Here is a 19,314-nt window from a genome sequence, read left to right as displayed (position 1 = left end):
GCCGCAAAATTTAGATTTGACTTGCAGCTGGAGAATCGACTTACAGACCAGAAAAGAACCAAAATGGAACAAAAATAGAATAAAAACTGCCAGTTATGGGATTAATCGGTTTTCAATGCATTGTAGGTCAATGGAGATTCGACCTACAGACTTTTCGACTTGCAGCCATCGTTCCAATACAGATTAATTCCGTAAGTAGAGGGTCCACTGTAGTCCTATTCTTTTCTAACAAACTGCTGTCACTTTGTATCCTCACCTGGTCATGAAGGCATGCATAAATATGACAGCCATATAATCTCACTCTCGTGTCCGAGGAAGTGAACTTGATCCATGAAGGCTACAGTAAAACACTGTATGTAGTAAGCCTTGAAGATGCCACAATGCTCTTATTGTTGTTGCTGCTGCGATGTTCTGAATTTATGAAGTTAGATCTTTGTATGTAGTAGAGACTTCAACGGGTAAGTGTCTTTAATCAGCCCTCTCTCATTCTTAAAATAAGATTTCTTGGTGGGGTGGGAGGTCATTGTGTAAGAAAAGCTAATAGTTACTGCTCACAGTTAAGCCTAGGAAGAGGTGCTTCCGCTTTTCAGAACTGGGAAACCAGCAAGTGGTCCTGCCATGTAGAAGGGGAGCGTGGCCATGTGGAGGCTGGATTGGGACCCTAAGATGGCTTGCATTTGGCCCAAGGCCAGAAGTTCCTCACCTCTGCCCGAAGATTATAGTGGCACTCTTTCCGCTACCCTATGCTTGAACCTCTGATCTCCTTTTGTAAAGAAGGGAAAAAAATTGTAGTTTCTACGTATTTCTCTTTACTCTGTACGATCCTTTTGTTTTTTGTTTTTTACAGATCATGCAATATAGCAGACAAACACATGTGCTCCAGTAAACCTTTCCTAGTATTTTGGTACATTTGTTTGCCCACCCACCTCCCTCACTTCCCGATCCTGAGCTTGTTGTTTCTTTATATGTACACAAGCAAAAAGTTGGGTCAGCAGTACATCATTGATAGACTTTGCCCTTCTCCCTCTCCGAATTATTTTTTTCGGGCACCCTTACTTGCTTCCGCTATGGAAAGTTGTCTGAGAAAGGAATATGTTCGTGCGTGTAGCATTGTGCCTGTGCATGTATGTATTAATGGGCTGACCTAAATGAATAGTCAACAAATGAGAAGGTCAGTGATTTTTGTGGGCAGTCTTCCACTCAGATTGCCTAACGCTGTTACCGTGTTTTCAAAGCGGAATTTGGAATTTCCCTCACCAGTTCTTTTCCCAGAAGTCAGCTGATTTCTCTGAAGAAAAAAAAAACCACCACCCAGTTTTGAGAGGAGCCCATCCTTCCTCATCTTACAAATTAGGGCCTGGCCAAAAAATTGAGATTGCACAATTACTAGATGACTTGAACATTAGAGTTTCTCTTTTGGATATATTTTTAGGGGCTTAGCAGAGGACAGGATGCAACTTTTCAAACAGCAGAGGGCGACAGAGTTCTTAATTAGATGGTATTCTCACTGTGGAAATGTAGGTACAATATGTGTATGTACTCTTGAAAGATATGAAGAGGGAGACAGAAGAGAGAGAGAGAGGAAGAGAGAAGCAGTTGCCGAAACCAGCAGTAAAAGGTAAAACGTCTCCCAGAATCTGAAAGAGGGCTGTCTGGGTGTCAGATTTTGGTTTAAATGTTTCCTGATGCAAGGTTGCTTCCACTGGCATGAAACCTTATGACTTCCCTCAACCTAAGAGTTCACAACACTGCTTTTGGGCAGCAGGGTGCTTGTCTTGTAGACAGTGGCAGGTAATTCTACCGTGCTTAAATTTTCTTGCCTCAGTTCCTTTCTTGATGATCTTTGTGACGCTAAGGAGTTCTCTGCTACTTTGTGGACATGTGGAGATCTGTGTCACCTAGTGTAATGCTCTTGTCTTGCAGGGGCTGATTTTACTTTGCCTACTGTGAGCTGGGTTTTCATGCCATTGTCCTGCTCACCCAAACCAGGCCTCCTTCAGAGGAAGAAACAAACCACCTGTCTGTTTTGAGGGAGCTGTTGTTTTGAGGGAGAAGCTGAGATGAAGCTCTTGCAGACGTGGTAAGTTATTTGCCACAGGGAGGAAAGTGGAGCTCATAACATGGGTTTCAGCAACTAAACACTTCTGCTGGGGATGGTCCCACTCCAAGAGGGAAGTGCGCGTGGCAGGCAAAGGCACATACCACCCCTCTGCTGCCAATGGCTTGCTGCCGTGTCTTTCTCTTTACCCAAGTAATTTGGCTCACTTGTAGCTCCTCTTTTGTCTCTGGGTAACGGTGAAGGTGGTTGGCTGGAAAGCTCTGCGGTTCAGGTATTTGACTGTGGAGCCCAAGGCTGGGAGTTCAATTCCCCACGATGCCTCCTGTGAGCAGAGCTAACTCTGTGTGGCCTTGGGCAAGCCGCACAGTCCCAGGGTGCCCCCAGAAGAAGGGAAGGGTAAAACCACTGCTGAGTACGTCCTACCTCAAAAACTCTGGAAAAGGGTCACCATAAGTCAGAACTGACTTGACAGTACAGGGATGTGAGGGTAGCTAGGGCCTACCAAAGGTCTGCATCCGGTCAAGTCCCTCACTTGCTGTGCTCGAACACTGGAGGTATGCTACGTTTTCCCGGTCATGGATTGTTTATGAACAAAAACTGTCCCCATAGGGTGGTCTGCACGGTCTCTTCTTTAAGGGTGAGGCAGGAAGCTGACACAACTCTTCTAGCCGTTTCGGCAAAGGCAAAATGGTTTTTGAATATGGAACCAGCAGCCAACTCCAATTTGTCCTTCCTCTCTAGGAGCTTCATCGCTTGCTTCCTCCTGGCCTATACTGAAGCAGCCTCCATGTACGGAGAGATCCTGTCTCCCAACTACCCCCAGCCATATCCCAACGATGCTCTGGAATCCTGGGAAATAAGTGTTCCTCCTGGCTATGGAATCCGCCTCTATTTCACCCACCTGGATATAGAACCATCTCAAGGCTGCGAGTATGACTTTGTGAAGGTACAAAGCCACCACATCCCCTGGGTCAGGGCAGGGGCTAGAAGGAGGTTATCTGGGCATTAGCCCAGTTGGCTGGGCTAAAGTTTCATCACCACAACAATGTGCACAGGAAAGCAACAGGGAAGTGGTGTGTTTGCAGGTTATGACTGCTATTCTTCTTGTTGCATCCAAAAGTCTAGAGATGTCTGACTCTCTAAAAGAGTTTAACATTACTGTCCTTGTTGTACCCATCATCTTAATTTCCCCACAATGTGTCATACTGGTGGCTGGAAGTCAAGATGTTGAGCTGCAGCTGCTGTGTAACCAGCAGTTTAAAATAAAGCCCAGGTAAAGGGTGAGAAGCAACCTCAAGTGTGGAAGGATCTGTGGTTGGCGCTGTGAGGAGGAGGTGATGATTTCCTTTTAAAGTTACAAGAATGGGTAGGAGACAGGGTCCAAGGGTGGAAAGCCCCAGGCTGCTGAGACTCCACTAGCACCTCAAAGGTGTCAAGGTGTAGTTATTAGCACGGCCTTACAGTAGTAAAGCTGACTCTGCCTGCTCTTTATTAATGAAGTTCCCTTTCTTAGGTAAAGGTTCCCCTTGACATTTAGTCCAGTTGTGTCTGACTCTAGGGGGCGGTGCTCATCCCCATTTCCAAGCAGTAGAGCCAGTGTTTGTCTGTAGACAGTTTCCGTGGTCACGTGGCCAGCGCGAATAGACACAGAACGCCATTACCTTCCCACCGAGGTAGTACCTATTTCTCTACTGACATTTACATGCTTTCGGACTGCTAGGTTGGCAGTTCTTACTGCATGCTCCATTGAGGCATGGCCATGTCACCTGAGTGTGCAGGAGTGGTGCTAGCTGGATCCAGATTGATTGATTAATTAGTTAATTAATTTGCTTTATTTCCTGCCCATCTGGTATATTCTACCACTCTGGGCAGCTAACAATAAACGATTAAGAAATTCATTTTCTCTGTCTCTGTGTTGAATCATCCAGGTGTAAAATTGTCAGGCACTCAAAATCAACACATTTCAGCAACAGGGACCAAGCATACTACAGTATTGTGTGTCTGCCCCTTTCAGGTCCACTCTGGTGACAACATTGAGGGTCAGCTCTGTGGACGGAAGAAAAGCCGCAAGCCTGGATCTCACATTGTGGAGGAATTCTATGTCCCATACAACACTTTGACTGTCACATTTCAGTCTGACTTTTCCAATGAAGAAAGATTCACCGGGTTTGCGGCTTACTACGCTGCAGTGGGTAAGGCCACCTTTTCTTTACGTTGTACTTGTAGAGATGTGATTCCTTCCAGATGTGCCTCAGAAATGGACAGCTACGCTCCCTCCCTTTCATATCTGACTTTAGTCAGCAAGAAGGAAAGATTCTCTGTATGCTCCACTTTTGGATACATTTAAGACTGACTTGCAAATGAGGACAGTCTATAGAGAGCTATTGTTACAATTAATTTTTAATACATTGAATAGCCAGGCCATCATCGCAGGTCAAGTCTATGAGCATATACTTTTGGTCCCAAAAATGCACACACATTCTCTCCCAAAATTGGTGTAGTCCACTGAGTCAGGAATTGCCCAGAAAAACAGGGGGAAGACAGCTCATGACTTATTACTCAAATTGATTATGTTAGAGCCTCACCTCATCCCTGACTCAATGGGTCTCAGATATTATTCCAGCTGCAAAGAGTTGAGTTACTCTCATCTGTCTCCTCTCCTACTACGGTACTTCTTCTTCTTCTAATGACCCAACTGCACACAAATTCAGCACATGGAAGGGAGTGATGCAGCCATTCTCCTGTTTCTGCTTGGAGAATAGATTGATATGTGTGTCTTGACTCTGGAAGAAGGGAAAGTCTCTCCCAAGTGAGGGAAATATCATAACTGAAATTTCCCAAAGAACAAATGACACGGGAGGTTGAAGTAGCCAAATATTTCAGATTATACAGAACATACATTCTGGAAGCGACCTCATGTCTTTCATCTTAATAAAGTACTGCATGATCGATATCACAAACTGATGAAAGAAACCCCAGGTTCACATGCCAAGAAGTTTCTATGCACCTTCAATTTGGTACACAGGGCACACTAGCTGTAGGTGCAGGTCCTGCCCTTCTTCCTCTCCCTCTCCCACCCCATTGATCTGTTCCTGTGTAAGAAACATGTGTTTCATTTAATACATTTGATTTTAAAGCGTGTTTTCATTAGCAGATGAGCAGTGGTAGTGATTTGATCAGTGCTGTATTGCGGAACTATGCCCATCTCTCCTACATAAATACCATTTATTCCTTCTGAGACACCCAAAAGTGCTACAGTTTGGCTCTCCTTGCCTACGAGGAGTTTGCTTGTCCTCTGGAGTGGAGTCAGGGTCTTGAACTGAACATAGGATGGGCTGAAGGGGAATTGAGTGATGGCTTGCTGATGTCCTGGCCACAGACTTCTTTGTTCTGGATCTCGTAAGGGACTATGGTATCTTTAAGTGCCTGGGTGCAAGGCTCTGCCCCCTAAAAGAAAACAAGCAGAAGGTTATAGGATGTGGCTGGACTTACTTGTAGCCAGGTGCCGAAGAGTTTCATGACTGCAGCAACAAAGAAGGCTAGCTAGGATTCTACCAAAAATGAAGCACCTCCTCTTTCATTACTTGAGTGCCCCCCTTCCCCATTTTGTCCTTTTCTTTTTCTCCTTAGTCTTCCATAGGAATCCTTACTGACGTCTTTCTTCATTGCTTGCAGACGTGAATGAGTGCACAGATTTTGTGGAAGCGGTCTGCAGTCATTACTGCAACAACTACATCGGTGGCTATTTTTGCTCCTGCCCTTCTGAATATTTCTTGCATGAGGATCAGAGGACATGCGGAGGTAAGAGGGCCTGGCCGGTGTGACCCCAGGAATAAGAATCTTCACCTACACTTGAAATTGCTGAGCAGGGAAGAACCTTCAGTAGTCTCCATTACAAATGTGTAAACCCCTAGAAACAGATGAATGGGAAAAAAGTACACTTGACCTCCAAGTATCTGGAAAAATAAACCAAAACTGCACAATTAAGAAATGTAATTCAACCCTATACATTAGGAATGGAAGACCGGCTAAGCCATTAATGACTGGGGATCTGAGCAAACATTCACTTTCTGCAGAAAGTAGCCATAGGTGTGCAGATGTTACCCCTGTAATCATGAGGGCCCTCCTTGGCATCCTACATTTCTTATTTATTCTAATAGACAAATGCAATGTACTGTACAGGCATGCACCATGCAGCTTTGCCTGCTGCCTTGCGAAAGTTACTGCAGACACTCAGAGTGGCTGATATGTGCTGCTTTGTTTCACTCTCACTATATCTAAACTTGGACCCCTAGTTTGTTATCCTCTCAGATGAGAATCATAAATCAGATTCTAATCTTGGTTTATAATTCCCGCTTAGTGGGAAATCTCTGTTCAGAGTTCATGATAAACAAACCACAGATGGAGGCTTCTTGGTTTGTTTAGCCACTCCCACAGGGACAGGAGGAAGCCGAAGCGATCAAGCAGCATCCACAAGCACTATTGCTCATTCCTAAAGAAGTTGTGTCCAGATTAGCCCAATGTGATATGCAGCCCTGGGGGAAACAACACTGGCGATTTGGAACTTAGATTCAAGTCCTTGAATTTTAAGAAAATGATGATAAAATTGGGGCAAAATTAAGTCACAGGCACACAGAATGCTCATCTGGGCATGGAATTTTGGTAGTGATTCTGCCATGCTGAATTAAGCTATGATTCAGATAGACGTGTTCTTAATCTTAACACTGCATATTTCTTTCCTGTTCTTATTTAATTTTTCTAAAAATTATTATTCATAGAGCACAACAAATCAATTTATTCTTAGACACCACAAACCAAATACAGAGGAAAAGGAACTTGATGGTGTCATTTAAACTTCTCAGAATATAGGATTAAACTCAACCCAGTAGCAATAAAAGTTTTAAATTTGGAATGTAACACTATGACATTTTTGTAGGAACACCTTATAATAGCAATAATGTACACTCCCATGCAGTGGTAAAAATGTACTAGACAATTTCATTGATTTTCATGTTATCTCAAAATATTAATGTTACTTACCTAAACCTTTCTAAGAAGAGGGCCTTAAAGAAGGGGCAAAAAATGAAGGTAGGTGGGAAGCACTGTCTCTGACAGAAGATTATCTGCTAGCATTGTTATGGATTTCTTGATCTTCTCTCTTCCTTGAACTCTAGTGAACTGCTCTGGAAATGTCTTTACTGAACTGTCTGGTGAGATCAGCAGCCCCAACTACCCCAGCCTATACCCTGAGAACTCACACTGTGATTACCGTGTGATCTTGGAGCCAGGGTACCGCGTGGTTCTGACCATCGATGGGAAGAAGGACTTCGACATAGAGCCAGCGGACTCAGAAGGAAACTGTCAGGATGCCTTGAGAGTAAGGGGCTGCAGAGGCAGGAGGGCTCCTGGAAGTTTGGGTCTCTTCTTTCCCCCTTGTTAAGAATGCATTTTAGCCATAAGCCATAATAAATTGGCTGAAAGGCCCACAGGCAGAACAGGCAGCAACGATGACTGTGGCATCTCTGTGTAGTGTAGGAGCACAGGGGGAAGTATCAGCCTCATTCTCCTGCTTGTCTGCTCCTTGCAGGCATAATTCCAGTGTTATATCCCTGTCTCCACATCGCACTTAGCTGAAACAAGTGTCAGTCAACTGAAAGCAGGACAAAAACCTTATTTTTTTTCGGGGGGGGGGATATTTTGGTTCTGCTTTGCTCCATTTTGTGCCAGCGCAGGATGTGTTTGTGTAAACTCCAGCACCATGTTGGTGTGTGCCGATCTGTGCATTTTGTGGACGTGTGGCCATTTGAGGATGTTTCCTTATGGGTGTGTTTAATCTGGTCATTCTTCACCCCTCAGCCCCTTAGTGTTGCTGCCATTTAATTTTCTTGGGGGATCATGGCAGAAGAGATAACAGTTGTCCCTCTGTTCTGCTTTTTATTTTTTTAAAAAAAACATACATAGCATGAAAGTGAAAACTAAAATTAAAATGTGAAGGTTTGAGAAGGATGGGCGGATAAAAGGAAGAGGGTAAGGAAGAAGAAGTGAAAAAGGTGGGGAGAGGGAAGAGAAGATAAGCAGAAGAGGGAGGCAACCTGTGTTAAGAGTGAGACCTCGGGAAGCCATTCCAGATGTTATGTGGACAAGCACATACATGTACCACTCAGTGCAGCCCAGTACATTCAGCAACAAATCCCTTCCCCTTGTGTGGATGCCCACATGGGGTGATCTTTTCAAATCTGCAACTAAAAATTTTCAGAACATCCCAGAGTGACTGGGGACAACACCAAAATGTGGACAAGCCCTTAGTAAGATTAGAGGAAAAAATGACTGCGATAGGTGAGGGGGCAGGAGTGAGGTGTTCAACTGTCAGTCTGGTCAACTTTATACAGCTTTGCCCTTTCTGACAAGTGCCAATGTCTGAAATAATTGACATGCACCTAGTACATGGTTAAACTTCATTTCAATAGCCTTTTGAAATAACTTCAACAATGTATTTGTATTGGGGGCTTTTTTCTGAGCAGTGATTCTATAGTCTGGCCCTTTAAGTGTGTCCTTAAATCTCTCTACCACTTAATTGCCAAATTCACACCGGGCTTGTTCTCTTCCACATCCAGTCCAAGTCATGAATATATTCCCCATTTTTTGGAGTATTGTATGCCCCCCCTTTTTTTTCTATATTTGGCTAATTCTTTTATTGGTTGTTCTTATAGATCTTGGCAGGAGACCAGCACTTAGGTCCTTACTGTGGCAGTATATTCTCTGGTCCTCCAGAAATCAAGACGAAAAGCAATATTGTGGACATTTTCTTCCAAACAAATGAAGTAACACAAGGCCGAGGCTGGAAACTCCGCTATTTTGGGGACCGTGAGTAGATGTCCCACAGAGGAGGAAGCATATAGGGTACTCAAGGGAGAACTCTGCAGGAGGGAAGTGGGTCACTAGAAAACCTGACATGTGCTTGCAAGGTGGAACTTGTGTTAGACGTCAGGTACAGAAGCAGAACCTTGCAAGCAGAGAGGCAGAGTCGAGTCAACAGAACCTCTTGCTGGCATGAAGTGTTACAGAGAGCAGTTACTTCTGTTGGGCACATGGATGAATTGTGAATGGCCATTGTGGAGTCAGGAGCTAGGAAATGAAGCCTGCGGCTGGCAAGTGGTTTTGAGTAGATCATAGGTGTGGACGGAGTAATGGACAGCTGGCTGCTTGATTGGCACCAATCCTACTAGAACAGAGAGCAACTAGATCCTTAATCAGAAGTGGAGCAACCTCCTGATCTCTTGGGGACTGGGACAATATCCCTGTCCACCACCATGTACATTATATATAAATACGTGATGGAGAGAAAGAGAGAGAGGATGGGGAGGGAGGTCAAAGGTGGTTACAGAGGAGATAGGACTCTTATCTGAACATCTTGCAGACTGTGGCCTACTAGCTCTGAGGAGGCAGGAACCCCCAGAAGGGTTCAGTTACCTTCACAGAAAGAAGGGTGAAGCATTTTGTAAGTACATGATTACTGGACTTAATTGTGACCTCTGTGGATAGAAATGGGAAGTAAGTGTGTGTGTGTGTGTGTGTGTGTGTGTGTGTGTGTGTGTGTGTGTGTGTGTGTGTGTGTGTGTGTGTGTGTGTTGTGGGGATTAAGTCATTGTTTGCTGAAATCCTCCTCTTTTTTACAAGCCATGCCCTGCCCAAGGACCGTCATTCCCAATGCTGTGCTGGATCCCACAAGAGACCATTATGTCTTTAAGGATTCTGTGACGGTCACTTGTATAGAAGGCTATGAGGTTGTACTGGTAAGTTCCCCCCTACACACACACTAATTAAAGCCATTCTTAAACTATTACGGGAATCCTCTTGGCACTATGTTATGCTGAGAGGAGTTTGAAATGTGGTCCTCCAGTTGTTCTTGGACTGCAAATCCCGGTGTTTCTCATATTGGCTATACTGGTGAAAGCGAACGAGAGTTGCAATCCTGCAACGTCTAGAGGGCTTTACTTTAAACAGCCTTCTTAGCTCAGCAACATTGGATATTCTAAGTCAGACCTGGGCAAAGTGCGGCCTGAGGGCCACATACGGCCCGCGAGCCGCTCCTGTCCGTCCCGCGAACAGTTTTGAACATCAAAACCATTTATAGCTTTTTGTCTAAAGTCGATCAGTTGCGTATCTTTAACATACTGCAAAAAACCTCTTTAGTATTTGTGAAGATTAACAAGTTTAAAATAAAAACAATCATAACATCACTGTTTCATTTTATTTCTAAGTAAAGTTGGTTCGGCCCCCGAACACAGTTCAGATTTTTCATATGGCCCCCTATAGAAATTAATTGCCCACCCCTGTTCTAAGTACTGAGAAAGCAACATTTCTGCATTTGGAGGACAACAAGTGGGGGACCTGACTGGCAGAAGGCAGACTGGCTGACCAGCTAGCTTGAGACCGTGAGGGACTTCTTTCTCAGAGTGAGGGCCTAGCAGGCCTTCCTCTGTGACAAGTCATCCAGGTTGAGAATCTTCATCCATTATGGTAGCACAAAACTCACCTTCTCGTTTCAACCCAATGTCCCAAGCTGGAAGGATTATAGGATGCTCTCTATCAGGTTTTCCCATCCTGGACTATCTCTAGTTCTTGTCTCTGGCTAACAGTCCCATAGGCAGAGATAATAGGCTGGCTAGCACCTACTTCACAGAGCCTTCTGCTCTGAGTGTCTCCTCACTCTCTGCAGCACATTTCTACCGCTGAAGTTGTCATAAGAACATAAGAAGAAGAGCCATCTGCTGGATCAGGCCAAGGGCCCATCTAGTCCTGCTTCCTGTATCTCACAGTGACCCCACCAGATGCCTCTGGGAGCACACGAGACAACCAGATACCTGTCTCCTGATACCCCCTCCCCTGCATCTGGCGTTTTGAAGTACCTTCCTTCTAAGCCTGGAGATGATACATCCCCATGATGGCCATCTCGTCAGAGCCTGAGGATTGTTTTGCCTCTTCTGGTGCTTGCTTTCCCAGTTTCTACAGCAGTATATTGTCTGTGGCAGCTTTATGCATGGTGCTTGGTCAAGGAGCATGAATGACGGGCTCCAGCCTGCAAGGAGCCACTCGTCAGGAGTGAAGTAGAGGAAGTGAATGAAGGCAAGGGAAAACCAAGGGGACAAGCAAGAGAGAAGCCAAGGAGAGCAAGAGGAAAGGCAGCCACACAAGGGAGTTCCTTGCGGTGGGGGATGAAATGAGCCTTAGCACATTGCTCCAGTTCCTTAAATTCTTTATTAATAAATAAATAGTTATTTATTTCCCCATCTACCACCTACAAATGTTAAATAACATTTGACAGCCCTCTAATGCAATGGTTCTTAACCTTGGATAACCCAGATGTTCTTGGCCAGTCCAGCTAGTGGTGAAGGCTTCTGGGAGTTGTAGTCCAAGGCTGGGAGGTGCTGCTCTAGTGCAATATTCATTTGCCAAGCAGTTAATTAATTTGAGTGTCTCTGAATTTTTTGTCCTTTAGCCCCAAGGCAGTCTCACATCGTTCTACTCAAGATGTCAAAGCGATGGCAAGTGGAGCAACTCTGACTACAGATGCGTCCGTAAGTGCTGACCTCCTGTGTTGGGCTAGGGAATCGTGGTTCCCTAGCCCATTTTCAAGTGGGCGGGCCTAAGAAGACAATGAAAATAATAGAGCTTAATACTGGAGAGGCAGGAGAGTTCCTTGAAGTTGCACCGGCACACTGAAGAGGCAAATTCCCCTTGGCTCCCATTTGTCAATTGAGAGGCAACTGGCCTCTTTAGCAGTGCAAGTAGATACAATGGAAACTTCCAGTTGTGCATTTAGAACTCCTCACAAGTTATTGGCTTGCAATGACAGAGCAAGAATGCTTATTTTTGTGTGATAGCTGTAAGGCACGAAAATGTGATGTCCTCTAAAGATGGAGCTAGCTGGAACGCTGCCCTTTGCTACAATAAAGCTTAAAAAGTATTATCCGTGGGACTTATTGTGAGATTATATGGGGGAGGGGTTAGTTCAGGGGAGGGGTTAATGCTGTTCTAGGTCTGAACAGATGGTCCCTAAAGGGTCTTGAAAATAAAATATGGACTGGAAAATGATAAGGGATGAAACATATAGGGAGCCAAAATGGAAATCTTTGTTCAGTCGTTGTGGGATACAAGTTCAATAGGTAGCACTCGCAGGCTGAGGGGGTTATGCTAAATTCCATTTTCTCTTTGTCTTTGCAGCTGTGGATTGTGGCATGCCTGATCCCCTTGAAAATGGGAATGTCACTTACCTGTCAGGAGCTGAGGAAACTCGCTATCAAGCTCTTATCCACTATGAATGCCATAAGCCCTATTACGCGGAAAAGGACAGTGGAAACGGTGTGTGCCACCCTTCGCAACTCCAAGTAGCATCTGATTCAGGGTCTTAAAAAGGCACCATTCTGCTCAGATTATGGTGTCTTTTAAGGACAGAGTGAGGGAGAGGTCCTGCATGCATGCGCTGTGTTTATTATTAAAAGGGCTTTATTTGTATATCATCCCAGTGCATTTAAGTGACCTTTATGCATTCATTTTCACTCACATGACATCCATAGGAATAATACTGTACTGTCATCATTTTTTTTTTTTGTGGTTGGCAGATTCATTGCGGAATGTTTTGTGTGTGTGTCTGTGTGTCTCTCTCTGTGTGTTTGCATGCGTACAAGAATATCCTGCTATTTGGATATCTATACTTTGTCCATACTACACAGTAACAGACATGGTGTGCTGTATAGATATAAATGTGTGCATATGTAGTTAGTTGTAGTGTCTATGTCTCTCCAGGGATTTTCCCTGGGACTGCATGGTGTTTTTCTTCCAGATCCCAGCAATCCTCTACACCCTTCTCCTAAAGTTCGTGCAAAAGAACCTTCCATGAATTTCAGCTCCTGGGATGGTGATTCACCAGTTAAATAAGTGCAGGGAGCTACAAGGATTCTCTACACAATTTATCACCCTTAATTACCATTTTTTTTTCAGAACTAGAAATGGGTCCAGAGTGAATTCCAGTTTCATTGTTGGTGTTTTAAAGCATTTCTGGAAGTCTCTAGAGCTCCCAGAGCATGGGGACAGGAAATTCAATTTACACATATTAATGCGCATGTACACACCAAGAGATGCACTGGTGAAGTTGCCTGCTCGGCATCCATTCACACCTGTGGCATTGCCTACATATATGTTACATAAGAAAACAGGAAGTCCTTTGCTGGTCAGACCAGAGACATGGAGTATTTAGGAAAATAGTCATTATGGGGACATGATGGGGCCGTAATCTGCCATGCTGTCAGCTCTGTCCTTATTTATGCAAATATGGAATGAAAGTGAACAGAGACTTGTATTCCTTACTATGTTCTTTATTTCCAAAGGGGTTTATCAGTGTTCAGCCAGTGGAGAATGGGTGAACGAAGAAAAGAAAACAGAGCTTCCGGTTTGCACCCCAGGTATAATGCCTGTCTTTTGCTTCTTAACTGTAATTGTTTTGTTTTCTTTATACTATACAGTCATGATTATTTGTCATGGCTTCTCAACAGGTGGGCCTACCTGTATTCTAAAGCCAGCATTTCTTCTGCCAGGAAGGCTTCTTAAGTATCTCAGTAAATTTCATGCAGTTTGAAACCACTGCTTTACAGAACTCTGCCCCCCCCCTCCCCGTTTGTTTAAACCATCTTATATCCACACCATTTTAGAGAGGCTTTACCAGAGCCCCCAAACTGCCAAGAGGATGAGGGTGCCATGTTTCAGTGGTCCTTGTTGGCTGCTGTTTTCATCTTGATCTAGTCCATCTTGAGGGACTGGGGCAATGGGATGCAGGAAGGGGCCAGGGAGGCCTTGAGGGGGTAAAGGGAGAGAATGCTGCTCCATCAGACCGCATCCTCCAAATATGCTGGACTACAGCACTGGCCATGCTGGGATGAGAAGCCCCATAAATCTGGAGGGCACCAGGTCAGGGTTGGGCTATTCTTCTGCATTAAAGAGGCAGAATCCCAGGACAGGAATGCAAAAACGACACTCAGTCCATTTTACAGAACAACACACACAAAAAAAAACTACACCTGCACTTTAGAGACAGTCTTGCCTCTGATAGGAAACTGGTTCAAAGTCATCTCCAGCCCTAAAGCCCTTTGAGAGAACACTATTTCCATTTGTTTTCTGTTTAAGTAAATCTAAATTCTTCAAATTATGTGATCTTGCAAGAATGTTTTCTTCCCATATTTCACAATTGTCTTCTTGTTGCTGTTCTTTTTTTTCTGTGTGTTCTAGTCTGTGGAGTTCCTCATACACCCATCGAAGGAACAGGGCGGATTTTCGGAGGGTGGCATGCTAAGGCAGGGAATTTTCCTTGGCAGATTTATTTTCACCACCCACGAGGTGGTGGAGCTCTTATTTCCGACCGCTGGATACTGACTGCAGCTCATGTGGTGGATGAGAATCCAAACCCGACAGTCTACGCTGGGTTACTCTTTGCCGGCTCAAACGCCCGGAGCAAAGCGAAGCCACTAGTTGTGGAAAAGACAATCATTCATCCCGACTGGATTAGAAGTGGAACAGAACTCCGGACAAATTTTGATAATGACATTGCTTTGTTGAAACTGAAGGACCGTGTGACAATGGGCCCCAACATTTCGTTGATCTGCCTGCCCGGTAGATCTTCAGAATATAAGCCAAAGACTGGAACCCTAGGCTTCATAGCTGGCTGGGGCCAGACAGAAAAAAGGGACTCGTCACATAGACTCATGGCAGCCAGTGTCGCCGTGCAGGACATGGACATGTGTCGAAGTCAGAAGCCGGATCTCCCATCAGACTCTTCGTCCTATGTCTTCACAGACAATATGATTTGTGCTGGGGGTGGTGGGAAAGACAGCTGTCATGGGGACAGTGGGGGGGCATATGCCATCCTTGATCCTCATAACGACACACGATACTATGTGGCTGGGCTGGTTTCTTGGGGCCCCAAATGTGGTACTTATGGTCTTTACACTAAAGTGGCAAACTACGTGGATTGGATTGTAGGGGTCATGAGCCAGCATGACTCTCAAGAACCAGAAGAATAGTCACATCCTATCCCAGGGTCTCCTCAAGCACTATTTTGATATTCTGTTCCATCGGTCCTAACCCACAAAAGAGATGTTTGCCGCTCAGGTCCATATTCTTGCAGCCTGCTTTCCATTACTTCCTTTTCTTCTATCTTCATGAAAAGCAAAACAGCAGCCGCCAACTGATTTCTTGCTACCTGTATGATTGGTGGGCATGCCAATTCTTGGATATACTAAATATCTAGCTCCCTGTGATTATAACCAGTTGGAGAAATCCCATAAATTTCAACCTTGCCGGATCACGAGGCAGGACAAGCTGGCCAAATGACATGTTACCAGAAGAGCACAGATTAAGAACTAGCACACTCACACTCTCATTGAAATGATGGATGGTTGTTGTCTGCAGCTGTTGTTCATTACAATGGTCCTTGTAACAGAAAGTCTTTCTGTCCAGTTGTGCTCTGTATTAATTAGCAGGAGGACTGTGGGTAGCTATGCCCTTTGCTTCTCCCTCACACACTAAAAAGCATTGAACTGCTCTTGCCTGCCCCATCGGGACAAAATCCAATTCTTGTGAATAGGGTTTAATGATGTAATCATTAACTCAAACCCAATGTTTGAGTTTTTTCAGCTGCTTTCCTCTCTTTCTTTCTGCATATCATTCATTTAAAATTCAGAGGATGACTTCCTTTTTGTTGTGACAGTGGCATTAGCCTCGGCCTTGCAACGATAGTGTAGTAACTGAGCAACTGAATCTGAAGGAAGGACCAAGGGGTACTGTCATGGGGAGAGGCACTCAGCCAGTGTGTTTACCCTTACAAACTGGAAAGACTCTAGGAGCTGTGCCCTCTAGGAAGGCCGGAACGCAAGGCAGCCGTGGCTCACCACTCTGGCGATTGGGTCCCAAGCGCAGACCAAGTATGTGGTAGCATCTACTCTTGACTTGAAGACAGACCTTTGCCTTTCCTGTTCCAGATATTTTCATGCCACAGAATTCTGGGCAACTTGTGGCAGTGATGGCACAGACTGGCCAACCTTTAGAAATGTGGAGACAAATAAAACAAGGCTTCTGAAATGGCAAAGCACTAGTGGAAAGGAAGGAGTAGCAAGGAACTAGCCAGGATACTATTGGCAGGTTAGACAAGGGCAAGGGCATAAACTGCAAAGGCGAATTGCCGCTAGTTTTAACAGCTGCTGATTGAATCTCTCATTAAACATCAGATCACATAAATGGTGCACAGTGAGGGATATAAGTGGAAATTCGTTAACTACTAATAATTTGCGACCGCATTTATGTCATTACACTTACGCTGGTATAACTACCTGTAGGATTCTGGTAAGATACTACATTTGATCTAAGCCAAAAAGAGAAGTGATTTTGACCACAGTGTGTTTAAAAAAGCTACACAAACATCCGTGCGGTAAAAGGGAGGAAAACAAAAATAAAAACAGAATTAACACCCATTAAAAATAATTCTAAAGATTGTACACATAAGATGGAAGAAAATTTTCTTGTCAGTACTGATAATTCAAGTATTCTACAGCAGAGGCACACATAACATGCACATCTGTATTGTTGCATTAGACAGTATTGTTGCTGGTTTTCTGGAGGGATGTCTTGGGTATGGATGGGTGCCACAGAAACCTTAAACCTCAGTTTGCTACCACTGAAGTGCAACAGAAAGAAAAAAAACCCATTATGAACAGTGGAAAACAAGGTAAGAAGCTAATGTCACAAGTAATGATAACATGCCCTTGGAACAAGCCCTCGTTGCCACCAGAGAATATCCCTAGCTTTCTTTGTGTATTGGAAGCTGTGCTGGTTGTGTAAAGAAATGTAGAAGATGAATTACTTGAAATGATCAACCAGTATTCCCCACAATACATAATTCTGCTTGATTATATTAAAAAGAGCACCAACTGCAGAATCTTAAATGCTTTCTTCTTCTCATATGTTAGACTTGACTCGAAGGAGCCTTTACTATTTCATATTTTTGTCCGCCTGAGAAAGGGGAAGGAAGGATACTCCCACGTATGCTTTAGACATTTTATGCAACTATCACTTCATGTCCAGAAGTGATAATTGAATAAAAGTGGGTGTTCATGCTAGAGGTGTACAAGCGAACTAGTTAGTTGCCCTACTCCTATTTCAGATCCTACAATCTACTCACCGTTTGCTTCCTAAAGCAGAACTTGGTGTACTTTGGACTGATCCCCACTCAGTAACTTGTCCTTGTTTATCTATTTTAGACTGAAAGCTTGTTCTGTAAAAGGATTGCAATATTCTTTGATAAGGTATATTCCTTGTTCCAAAGTCTCACAGTCCAAATTAGGCAAGGACACTCAGTCCTGCCCATCTCATTCTGTTTACATGGCCCTGCCCAGAATAATGGTTTCCCTTTTTCTTGCATTTAAACTTGAAACCACTTGTAGCTTTAGTGGGGGACTAGACAAATGCTTGGAGATGAGGCTCATTGGTGATAACTACAGAGATACATCAAGGTACAGTACAGAGCAACGTACCTCTGGATACCTGGTGATGCAGAGTCGTGATTAAGTGGCGTGATTAATATCTACATGTCCTATTTGTAAGCTCTTCAGAGGCTTCCTGATGGACATTTTTGGAAATGGAGGGACTTGACTGTGATGGACCAAGCAATTCTTATTTTCCTCCTCCAGCATCATCCTCAGTCTCGCTTTCTTACCCTTTTCTTTTTTTTTTCAAGCATTGACCAAAAAGGAAAACCCCCAACAGATTTGTTTTCGCTTGTTCCTACACCTTTGGTTCACAGATATTTTGCCACAGCACGGTGTGAAATCTGAAGCCCAGTCTGGAATCTGAAGTCTTTAGATTTAAAAATTTCATTGGCTGGAATCCTATTGGTTTTAGCATAATGTTTGAGCAACCTGCCATGGCTAATGGGAGCTAATTAAGAAAGCACAGGAGCACATCTTGGTGTCATGCCTGGTGATGCATCGAGTCGTACAATCAAGATACCCCCACCCAATCGTCCTAATTAGCTTCAATTAGCCACAGCAAGCTACATGAACCTTGCACAAATTCCAATAGGATTCTGGCCACTGATATATATTTTTAAAGCATAGTCCTTGATCCCTCATGATAGATATTATTTATTAGCTTCATATATACCTCCCAAGTTTCTTCACATGAGCTCAAGCTGGACTGTATCCTTTTCATCATCCTTACTTTATCCAGTGGGGGGATTCAAATAAATTAACAACAGGTTCTATGTCCTAATGACAAATAAGTAAGTAAGTAAGTAAGTAAGTAAGTAAGTAAGTAAGTAAGTAAGTAAGTAAGTAAGTAAGTAAGTAAGTAAGTAAGTAAGTAAATAAATAAATAAATAAATAAATAAATAAATAAATAAATAAATAAATAAATAAATGCCCAGGACAGTGGGATCCGATGAGGGTTTCTTCCACAGTGGTCTCCCTACTGCCTATCATCAGAAGTACTTCTCACATGATTAAGACATCTGGATAAGTGTATCTGTTTGGGCATACCGCTGCTGTTACCCTCACCGTGGGCATGTGCCAAACACACACACACATACACACAGACACACACACACCTCACAGTAGGTGCTTATGACCAAATTTGACAGAGAACTGACACATCTCTCCTTCCCTTTACCTCCTATTTCGCCCTATAGCTCACCAGCAAAAATTGCTTCCCTCCCCTTTCCTGCTCCTGAAATGACCGATAGCCCTGTTTGTTGTTACCTGGAGGCCGCCTTTGCACAGGGTCAGGATGGGAAGAGCTAATAAAGAGCACAAAAGTTCATCTCCCTTCCCACCACCAAACGCACAGATAGTATGGATCAAAATAACTGTTTCCTATTCATTGGAGAGGGCAGCTCTGGTTTACTTCAGCCTCCAGCATACACCCAGGATGCAGGGGTAAATCCGAACGTGCAGATACTCAACATGGCAATCTTCCTAAGCTGGGTCCCAAAGCGAGTCCCACAGTGCCCACAGCTGTATTGAACCATGCCAACAAACAGGGGCTAGCAATTTTCGTTTCCACCAGGGACAGGTATTTTGTCAAGTTTATGGGTCTTAACTGTCAATTCCAGACCAGCCCATCTCCAAATGCTTCATATTATTATTATTACAGGAGGGAATCACTCGCAACAATATGTCGTTGTTAGAAATATGGATTTCGCCACCACCAGCTAC

General features: G+C 44.0%; 1 protein-coding gene across 1 annotated transcript; it reads left to right on the top strand.

The window, feature by feature from the left end:
* The first annotated feature begins 1,377 nt into the window (after positions 1 to 1,377).
* On the top strand, positions 1,378 to 17,049 carry C1S (complement C1s). Its single transcript, XM_020804181.3, has 12 exons — positions 1,378 to 1,618; positions 1,924 to 2,080; positions 2,801 to 3,005; positions 4,074 to 4,251; positions 5,735 to 5,860; positions 7,234 to 7,436; positions 8,770 to 8,923; positions 9,737 to 9,852; positions 11,559 to 11,637; positions 12,284 to 12,421; positions 13,447 to 13,521; positions 14,342 to 17,049. Exons 2-12 carry the CDS (start codon positions 2,061 to 2,063, stop codon positions 15,130 to 15,132), a joined length of 2,085 nt encoding a protein of 694 aa, XP_020659840.3. The 5' UTR covers positions 1,378 to 1,618; positions 1,924 to 2,060; the 3' UTR covers positions 15,133 to 17,049.
* The last annotated feature ends 2,265 nt before the right edge of the window (positions 17,050 to 19,314 follow it).

This window comes from Pogona vitticeps, chromosome 2 (assembly GCF_051106095.1).
Source record: "Pogona vitticeps strain Pit_001003342236 chromosome 2, PviZW2.1, whole genome shotgun sequence".
Classification (NCBI taxonomy): Eukaryota; Metazoa; Chordata; class Lepidosauria; order Squamata; family Agamidae; genus Pogona; species Pogona vitticeps.
The sequence above is the reverse complement of the archived record's forward strand: the minus strand, read 5'-3'. Positions and strand labels throughout refer to the sequence as shown.